The sequence below is a fragment of the Cygnus atratus genome, chromosome 4 (assembly GCF_013377495.2).
Source record: "Cygnus atratus isolate AKBS03 ecotype Queensland, Australia chromosome 4, CAtr_DNAZoo_HiC_assembly, whole genome shotgun sequence".
Taxonomy (NCBI): Eukaryota; Metazoa; Chordata; class Aves; order Anseriformes; family Anatidae; genus Cygnus; species Cygnus atratus.
This window is the reverse complement of record NC_066365.1, coordinates 58,478,955-58,489,822: the sequence shown is the minus strand read 5'-3', so window position 1 is coordinate 58,489,822 and position 10,868 is coordinate 58,478,955. Positions and strand designations below refer to the sequence as shown.

Below are 10,868 nucleotides of genomic sequence, written 5' to 3'. Positions count from 1 at the left end.
ATTTTTTTTTATTGTAGCATTTTGATACATTGTGCATAGGAACTTCTAGCCTTTATCACTTGCAGTAACACACGTTTACTTAGTTGGTATAAACCGTACATTAACTCTAGATCATTCAGCACCTACTCTGTAAATAAGGACTCTAGAATTATTTTATGTCTTTAACTTCTTAAAGATAATTCTAAGCTTGAACCAAGACAAAAAGGGGAAAACGTACATCACTTACACTGCCTTAAGCACCACCTGTTTTGCAAACCCTTTATTTCTAGGCTGTGCTGTTGAGCTGGCTGGGCTTCTATAAAAAGTGTATGAGCATGCAGAATTCCAGTCTAGAGTTCTATGCTTCTGATTTTTTTTTTTTAAGTATTTCTCACTCCCATCCTAACAACTCAACATGTGCTCAAGAACTATAAACTGCAGTGGTCTTGTTCTATCAAAGTTTCTTTTTTTTTTTTTTTTTAAGTTGAAACAACTTTTTTGTGTTTCCTCGCAGATGTCGTAGAATTGTCACTGCTTTAACTAACCATCCTCTCTTTCTCCTTGGGAATTACATAATTTTTTAGGTTGTCAAATAATAGCCTTCTGTAAATCAGATCTGTGAAGGGTAATTTATTATTACTTCAGCCTTAAGTGGTGCCACTTTATCTTAACATATTTTCGTGTTAAATATTCTTTGATAGGAATTCTGCTGTAGTGGTTACAATAAACAAAGACATGATTATTAACTGCTGGCGTCAAGAAATATAGGGTAGTTTTATCAATTGCCTTCTGAAATATAGATGTGAAATAACACTTCTGGCAAGCCTCCTCAAGTCAGTTCACTAATAAAGCTGAGAACATGGACAGACTTTGGAAAGGACAATGCGGTCAGCCCAACTGCTAATGCTTATTTATATATCGACACAACCTGGAATACAGGAACTCAACGACCTCTGTGATTTCAGCAGAGGGGTTCCAATCATACCACCATTAACGACGAGCTTCCATGGGATTAATATTTTACTAGGACATTTAAAAAAAAAAGGGGGGGGCAATTTTTCTCTTTACGGACAGTTGCTTTTGTGACTATGGCATATGTAATTATACATTTTACACACAGCTTACCACATGGCATGGCTTGCTATCTGCACATTCAAATATTTTTTTTGTGTGTGACCACGCTAACTAGATATGATATTTGGTACATAACTTCATGCCTATTTTGTGACAATCATTTGTTTTCAGAGGCTATACTTTTTGCAAGAGTTTTGGGATCATGATTTCACCCTACCCCAGTTTTATTACAAATGCACAATGTTTTCTTTTATTAGGTGACAAATGTGAAGTTGGGAGAATTCTTAAAATATCCGTATGCCTGTGTTAAAAAATTGGTATAATTAAAATGCTTGGCTCAAAGCTGCAACGCAGAATACTTTAGAATTTTTAGTTCTTTAGAGAAGAAATATATGCTGATGTGTAACTTGTTTATATAATTCAATCTCTTTGTGTTTTTTCCCCACTTAACTCATTCCCTTCCTACAGAAAACTGCTACTTTTTGACTGCCAAAATATCCTCCAGCTCTGTTCTGTGAGAATGCTGTGTTCTTCAAAGAAAGTAGTAGTTGATTGCCCTATTTGAAGCTAAGAAAGCAGACACCTAGATCATGTTCCTCAAAATCTGCAAGGGTAAGATACTATAAGAGACTCTCACCTGAAAGGTGCTTTAAAAAAAAAATACTTCACATTTAGGCTGAATTAGAAAAATATTTTTATTTACAAGAGTAAATAATGTAGTGCAAGGAGAGTGAATTTAACCCTCAATAATAATGCATAGATTGATGCAGTTGATAGACTGTGATCTAAATAATTTTGCAGAGGTGCATACACACCTGCTTTAAAGGTCAGACCTCTCCTACAGCCACTTACCTCACAGCCTTAAATCACACAGAAGACGTTTGCACTCTATACTTATTATCCCATCTAATGTTTATCATATAAATTGTCACTTAAACTCATGTGTTGAAAAGGTACGGTAGAACATGAAATAAATCATTTTGAGCGTTACCTATGTAAGAAATGAAAACAAATTGTTCACTCACTTCATGTCACCTGGTTACATTTAAATATTATTTATCTAGTAAGGGTTCTTTCTCTAATCAGTGGCTCTTGGGTGGGGTGGGAGACACTTTAATTGTAGCCCCAGGAAAACGCTGACATTCATGAAACTGACATTTCAAGAGTCAGCCAATAGGACTACTATGTTATGATCATATTGCAAATCTTACCAGTATTTTTGTTTCAAAAGAAAATACTTTCTGCATAAAAGAGCTAGAATGGAATGTAAGATGTCAAAAAAGTAATTGTTATCACTGTACCAAAGTCCTTGCTGGTGTTCCATGGAATTTGGAAAGTGGAACTAGGTGGCTGGGTTTCACTTTTATATCATTTCCATGCTTCCAACTCATAAAACTCTGGTAATTGTACGGTAAGCTCAAATGCAGTAAAGGCCACCTGATAAGTTATTAGACATCTGAGTAAGATATTTTCTTCATCAAAACCAGTGGGAGTTTACCTCATTTTTCAATTAGGTAAAGTGTGCCTGTGTTCTTGTAATCCTTCAATACAATACACTATTATCATATGTTGGGTATAGTGAGATAAGCTGTATTCTCTGTTTGGACTGTTAAAGTTATTGTAGGGGTGTTTTTTTTTTTAAGTTACAGTAGAGAAATTAGTTCAGTGGATTTTGGCTGTCGGGCTGCATTATTAATGCCATTAATAGGGCTGGTTGCCAGTTCTTACAGTTGTAGTTGTTCATATCCCATCATCCTGATAGAATATCAACCTTAAGAAAACTACACCTCAGCTGGTAACAAGAGGATTCTGAGGGTTTAACTCCTGCTCCACTGAATCATTTGATAAAGTAGTTTCATCTTGCTGCGCTGGCCGTGTAGCATCTTCATTGCTGTTCCCTGAGGAAGAAGGCTCATCCGATGATGGTTCTGATCTTGTTCCAAGAGAATTACTGGCTACAGAAAAATGCCAAAATAAAGTATTTAAAAACCTCAATGCACCCAAGATGTCAATTTGTCTATTTTTAAATATTATATGGATATAAAATTGCAATATAAATAAGATAATACTCAAAGGTTAGGAAATATCAAAAGAAGAGTATCTGTAACTTTAACTATGCCCTTCATACATACACTAATTCCCAAGTTACACCAATTATAGCTAGTAAGAAAGGAAAACAAGGTTTCAAAGTTATTTCCATAGTCAGCCTATGTCCTAAATGGTGTCTATTAACTAGGAAATTCAAATAATCTTTTTATATTTAATGTTTATGGATAGGATTATTATTTTTTAAATCCCTTTCCGTTTTGGTGGAGGTTGGCAACTTGGAAACTGACTTTTTTCTATATTTTATTACAGAAGTATGTCAGAAAACACGTTTATCTTTCTTCTTCCTCTGAAGAAAATACATTTAGTGGAAGAAAGTCTTTTTCATAACAGGTAATGCTTATTTCACAACTTAATGATCAAGACTCTGTCTTGTGATTTAAAGTAAAATACTTGCCCAAAGCTGGCAATGCTTTTTAAATGATGATTCATTATTTTTGCATGTGATGGTGTGTTGTTTTTTATCCTTTCCTTAGCAATGCTATTTTGTCTTTGACATCTCTTTCAGTGTGGTGAGAAAGAAAATGGGGTTTTAATAGGCTGAAGCCTGACATTTGGTTTTCTGTTTCTTAATCATTAGTGTCCCATCAGAAAAGAGAACATAGAGCTAACTCTTTAGTTCTGGACAGGAGGAATATGCAATTGCTGATTCAAAGTATTTACTCATTCTTTTACTGGTCTGAAGAGTTACTCCAGCGTACTAGCTCTCTGAACCTCACTTTCACTTCCACCTTGTAACTGAATGGATCCAGTCATACATAACATGGCACGCAGTCTCATCACATATTAAAGTGACAATCTATGAAATCATACAGTCATATAATTAGTTTCCATATAGTCTCCTACAGTTAGTGCTTTTATAAAGAATCAAGGGTTTTAATCAAGGGAAATTCTCCAGAAACTGACAGGCTTAAACCACTCATCTGTGCCTCGCTCACTTCATGCACTTCTTTTCATCAAAGAATGACTCGCATGACAAAGACCTTGCTCTCCATAGGGAGCTCTACCAAATCCAGAATTCCTTTTTTTTTTTTTTTTTTTAAGTTCTTACTGGAAAGAATACAATATTGCTTCATTACCATTCAATACCATTTCTTCAGTTTTACTCTGAGAAATACTTACCAGATAGAGTCTGAAAATAGTGCACTGCAAATGCAATCAGAATCGATAAAAGAAAGGTTCCCATGAAGTATATCTGTGGCAGGAAGTTTAAAAATGTTAGATCTGTGCAAAGCTGCAGTAGTGCTGCAAATGAATTAGCACACGTACCAAAGGAACAATACATACCAGAGTAGACTGTAAATATTGTTCCAGAGAACTCTCACGTAAAAATAAAGCAATGCTAGTGAGCATGGACTAATTGATTCTTGGTTACTATGATTCCAGCACCTACAACCAAAGAAGATTAAAACAGCTAATTAGTCCTACTTTGGTACTTTGTGGCACCTGTCATCTGGGAATCTCCAGTGTGTTTGTAGTAGCACAGAAAAAGCAAGCAAATACTATTATCACTGTATCACAGATAGTAAAAACTCAGAGAAATATCAGATTAACCTCATTAAGCACAGAATACTTTACCCTAGGAGCATATTTTTGTTTTCTGATGAGTCGACAACTAGCTACCTTAGGAGCTCCTCGCTAGAATCCAGGCTACCCTTGTCAAGCAATCACAATACAACCTCATATCCGAGATACTTTGCTCTGACTCGTATGAGTCAACCTGAATCCACAAAAGTAGCACTTGTATCAAGATTAGGCCTACAAAATTCAGTTGTCTATGCAGAAGATTGGTGCCAAAAACCCCTTCAGAAACAATGGAGTATTATATAACGCACTCAGCACTCGGCGTGCTTTAGCTGACTAGCTGCTAGGTATCTGTTGCAGGGTGAGCTGAGTTGCTTTCCATGAGGTAGGACTTCACCAGCTAGGGTAGTTTAAATGGCTAAATCACAGCTAACGTAAGCTTGAAATGATTTTTTTTTTTAACCAAGCTGAGCATGGTCATGGTGTAGGATGATGGGAAATTACTGTGGCGCTGTCCACTCTGGATTTATTCTCACTGCAGAGCAGCTGGGTTCAGTGAAGGCAAAATTCAGGTTCAAACTTACAATCCCAGGAAGCCCTATTTAGCTAAGTGGTAGTTTTATGTGGATTGGAGGTAATTTAGGGAGCAAGTTCAGACTAGCTGCAGTGAATAACAATTTTGGTGGATTGCTGACGAATCAACAAGTGAGGCCTTAATGTAGGTATCATCTCCACTCTTTTGGGTCACAACTCTGTGGCAAAACTGAAGAAACGCCACTTATTCCTTGTTCACAGATACATATTAACCATTAGGTCCTCCTTCCTTAAAAATCTGAAAGGCAGTTCCACAAATCCACCAAATATTCTGTAAGCTTTCCATTCCCACTTTGCTTTTCTAACACATTACTTCATCTAGGGAAGGGAAACCTAAGTTCTCTTAGGTAGAGAGAGCTCTTAGGTAAACAGAACCAGAGTTCCGCAGCTGATTTCTGCATGCACAGTACTTGCACAGCAGTTCAGACAGCAGATCTGTAACATTCTCACATTTAATATTCTGTGCCACAACATCAGTGCCAGGACGCTCTGCGGCACAGATACACTGGAACATCTTTGCAGAACAATAGGAAGGACTGCTATTACCCCAGTTACACGCTTTTACATTCCATATTAAATTATGCTATATTTATCCTTAAAAATTGGTTTGGACAGTATACAAATTGTCAGTGCCTAACTTACAAATTTAAATACACAGAATTGGAAAAGTCCTCCTGGATCATTAAACCCAGTCCCTGCTGTTTCAGGTAACCACACACAATCAAGTCTCTCATAACAGTATATTTAGGCAGTTAAAGCATTTCAAGCATGTTGACCTTAACCTGCCTTAAATCATACCAGAGAACAAAGTTAATCATTACAGGAGATGCTGTTCTCAAAAGTAAATGCTACTCATGGAAAAACAGAAGATGCTGATTAAGGTAAAAAAAGACTCACCTATAATAAAGTTCCTGAAGAAGTGAAGTATTACCAGAATGCAATGCCTGATCAATTTCCAAGTGATCCAGAATGTAGGAAGGTATGGAGTTGCCCTCTTCTATGAGAAGGGCCAAATTAAAGAAACCCTAATAATAAAAAAGCATATACATGTTTTAATCATTATTTTTTCATATGTGTATTCAAGGTCTAATATAAGCATCAAGTATCTAAATTATAACTGTCTTCTATAAATTAATTTAGTGTAATGTGATCTTCACATTAATAAATGGGAATAAATGAGAGCCTTCCCTCCTAATCATACACCCAGCTAAATCCAGAAAGTGACAAAAGAACTAGCATTCATTCGTTGTGACAATTTCCTGAGAAATTGTTTGAAAAAAGGTCTGATCTTTCTCATTTTTACTTGCTCTTTACATACAGCCACAAAATCAAACCATATTTTATCTACCAGAGAAATATAGACTGAAAGCAGGAATATATTCCTGTTCTGTTGCCACTTAACTCCCCTCTAGCTCTACCTAGATCAACAGAAACCAGAACAGTGAAACAGAGCAGAAATTTGCTCCAAGAAATTTAAATCCTTAGTCTTAACACTTTTGCCTCCTTGGGATAGTCTTAGGCATCAATATGCCTCCTCAGAGCCACAAAGATGAACAAAGAGGAGATGTATGGCAGGGTTTCCCATCAGTCTGGCTTGCATACTTTAAAATAACTGTTCATGTTTATCATCTTTCTTTTGCTAGTTTATCAGCCATGTTTTGTCCTCATATCCTCAAAGTATATCCCATCTACACTACCTCTGATAAATTCACATACAAGATACTATCTGGAGACACTGTCAGAGGTACAGGGAGAACAGAAGATTGCATCTGGGATATTTCAGAAGGATGTGAAGGCAGAACAGGGCATTGAAATGCTGCATGTCTTTGGTAATGTAACGTGGTGTATCTTTTCACTATAAAACATTTTAAGTTGGGAGCTTTTGTTGGTGGAGTGAACAAAATTCACCCTAGGATACACTCAGTATGTCCATGAAAATGGACTGGTCTTCTGGTTTATTTCCTAAAATAGCAATGGATAGAATTGGAAGAAAACGCAGGCAGTCTATTAACACTTCCCCTTGCAGTAACAAAAAATATGAAGGTCACAACAGAATCAAATCCATCAAGGTATGGTAGCACTGAGTTAGGCTCTTCACCTTAAGCTTTCAAGACACCTTAACCCTAGGGCTGTCCTATTCTAGGTCTACCTTCTGACTCACTAGGTACCTTGAAATAATTTTAACTTATTCTAGCAAGTCTCTTCAGTGCACAGATGTAGCCAAGCAGAATAAATACTCTCGGGTGAATCTTCAGATTGTTCTAAACTCTGGTGTTTTATTAACACATTACAACTGCAGACCTACCTGTGAATCTCCCTCTAATGCAGCTTGTGCATACATCCGCACTGACAGCTCAAGGTCTTTAGACTGGTTCTGGTAGCCATAGTAGTAGAAATCTCCCATCTTCAAATAAGCTGTGGAAGAAACCAGTAGCACGTCATTTAAAGCATTTGTAGAGAGAGAATCAAATAATCAGAAATGTGATGGAGAATTTAGTAATATTTCTATTTAAAGCTGTGTATCTTTCTCTCTGATTGTCTGTATGACTGCTTCACATCTGACTAACTACTGAAAATATTTATTCTGGATGAAATTTCTCATGGTTGCTCTTTAATAACTTAATACAGTGAATGATTTTGCTACTTTTACATAAGCAGACTTAGAGACTTTACACTGTATTCCCTCTTCACTTGCTTCTTCACTCTGTCTTCGGGCAACCTGTAGCCTTATCACTCAGGTTAGCCTTACTAACTTGGTAAGTCTTAAAACATGCTGCTCAAGAGCTTGTCATGTACCTGTCTCTTTGGTAGTTGAATACGCCCCAAAAGTTACAGAGGTTTGCTGCTGATAATGTCATTAGTTTCAAATCAAATCCCACCCAAGACAACTGTAAGGGTAGAGTTTTCCTGGTCTAGAAGGAAGCAATGCCCAGCAAACACTTCACAAATATCTTTCTCTCATGCTGAAATGCTGCAAAGGACTAGAGCATTGGCTCACTGCACTAACCTATGCTAAAGAATTTATAAATTTCCATGCTAAGCTGTGCCAAAATGGTTTGAAGTACTTCTAAACCTTGCTTTGTGTGTCTATTGCAGTTATCTAGAAGTCCACTGTAAAAACAGGCGGGATTATAGCAGAGGTCTTCCAGGAAGCAAGTCAGTCCCAACAGCAAAGGCAGAAAGACTACACGGAGTGCCTGGCACAGACGCAGAGTGGTAGGTCACGAACACCGCAAGGAATCACAACGAGGAGAGCTCCCCTTGACCGTATCAGCCACGTCATTCCAGCCTGGTTCTAAGAACACTCCAGGAATAAGCACTGGCCTTGAAGTTACCCTGCGTTGCACCGATACTGTAGCCCTGGGAATCTCTGCTGCCAGGATTAGACTATCTCAGCCCCAAGCCCTACACGGGGGATTCAATCCTCTGCTACTGCAGAAAGGGGCCTGAGATAAAACTCCCTCCTTATGTTACTCATGTGAAAAGAGTAATAAAATCCTTCCTTTGATGAAGTCAGCAAGTCTTCTCTCTTTTCCTTCAATAGAATCAATCACAGTCTCACCCCATGAACTTCAGAAGCTTCTAAAATGTAAGATTTCACCTATCTATAAGGTCAAAACTGCACCTTGCTAAGGTATCAACAAACTCCTCACAAAAGCTAACAGGGTCCTGTGGCTCCTGTGGCTTTAGACTCTGTCAATGTGGTATTTATTTCCAATGCTGCTACATATTTAAATTAATAGCTTGAATTATTTTTAGACTGCACTTTTTCATATGCTTATTACAAAGCACTTAAACTGTCTTGTGAGACAATCAGATGAACGTGTAGAAGTACTTAAAAACTCATTACAAGGCACCAAAATGACTTAGTCAATAAAATCACTGACGTATTAAAATTTAAGACCAGAGGAACTTATATGTGAATAAACCTTCTCTTCCAGAAAGGCATACCTCTTGTTTTACAGACAGAGAATCCTTCAGTTCCCCCATGGCAATCTGTACCTATGTTGATAAACTCTGTACCCTAATAGAAAACTCATAATAAATTAGATAAAGAATCCTTTAGCCTTCATTTGTTTCTCATGACTCAGTTACGATATGGAAGCGTATTTGCTTTTGGATTTTCTCTTTGATAAACTAAACAGCGTGAGCTCTTAAAGTCTACTGCTATTTTTTTTCTTAAATGTTGAGTCAATTGCTCAGGCTCTTAAAGGTCTGGCCTGTTCTAAGCTTAGTTTTTTTCCCTTCTTTTCAGATGTTATCCCATAAAATGAAAATTCTCAGAAAAGGTGTGCTGAAACACAACACTTACAACACTTATTTTCTAATATTCCTATCAAAACACTGAAAAGGAAGTCTGTAAGTATGGATTACTCTTCCCTCAACTCGCTTCATCACACAAAAGTTGCAACAGATGTAGTTTTTGAAATAAAATAAAAATTAGAAAGAATTCCTTATACGAACCAAATGAGGGTGCATTGATTTGAGATGCAGAGAAATTGTAGTATCTCCAAACACAATCAGTTGCTAGGTATTTCCTTGCTAGGTCCTGGAAAGAAAATGAATTAATCCATTTATAACACACAGGAGATATTAGGATAATGTTATTATTAATGGGTGTTCCTTTTAGGGTAATGAGATGTGAATACGTTTACTTACTGGTCTTTCTTCACAGAGGTGTGCTAAATTTGACTGTGACACTTCAATCCCAGTTTCAGCTGCTAGAACATAATGCAGCAGAGCTTCATGCCTAACGTTTGATAAAATAGATCAGTGAAAAACCTAACAAAAATCACAAGTGTTTCAGTTACAGTTAAAATTAATAACTAAATTGATAAAATCACCCAGGAGCAAAATTGGGTATGAGGCTTAAAAACAAGAGGCTGGTGAACTCATGCAACAGCTACATCTACTGTCAGCACTTGGTGTAACAAGCATTGCCAGATCTCAAGAATTTTGTTTTCTCTCTTGCATTGAACCTAGACTGGCTCCAGTGTGCATTTACTGTTTTGAGGTGCAAGATTGATGATAAAGCTGTACTAACATTAAACCCAATTAACTTTTTGAATGTTTTGGAAAAAAAAAAAGTCTTAAAAGATTCTTTCCCTCTGCACTTAAAAAAAAATAAATCTATTATTAACATACCTGTATTCAGATCTGTCAAAAATTCATCTGAATATATCTTTGGTACGCTTTACCCTTTATCCATTTATTTATGTGACTTTGTTGTTCTGTCTTTATAGACTACTGACTCTTTGGAAAAAGAATTCTCTCTCATACTCGAACATGTAAGAGAATAGTCTCAGTCCCTCTATGCACTCTAGGCATTTCATTTACTGTAAAGCAAGTAATAAAAGATAATGTTGCATTTGCAACACAGCATTTCAGTGTTGCAGTACAGCACTGCCCATGATTCCAGAGGACATAATCTCTTTCATGTTCTCTGTCCCTCATCTGCTCAATAGTGTGAAGACTATGCTTTCAGAAAAAAAAAAAAGTTACAAAATAAAAAGCCTTTTTCCTGCTACTTTACGTCCTACTTTGTGCACCTTTTTCCTATTAGACTTCCCACTGAAGGGTCATGCTTCCAA

At 36.9% G+C, this 10,868-nt stretch overlaps 1 protein-coding gene across 1 annotated transcript in view; it reads right to left on the bottom strand.

Annotated features, from left to right (window-relative positions):
- Positions 1–1,731: 1,731 nt before the first annotated feature.
- SEL1L3 (SEL1L family member 3) overlaps positions 1,732–10,868 on the bottom strand; it is a 37,921-nt gene continuing 28,784 nt past the window's right edge. Inside the window, 8 exon segments of the mRNA XM_050710648.1 lie at positions 1,732–3,008; positions 4,282–4,354; positions 4,447–4,463; positions 4,466–4,548; positions 6,175–6,302; positions 7,583–7,692; positions 9,742–9,826; positions 9,937–10,027. Of these exon segments, the coding sequence (XP_050566605.1) occupies positions 2,842–3,008; positions 4,282–4,354; positions 4,447–4,463; positions 4,466–4,548; positions 6,175–6,302; positions 7,583–7,692; positions 9,742–9,826; positions 9,937–10,027 (754 nt within the window). The 3' untranslated portion in view covers positions 1,732–2,841.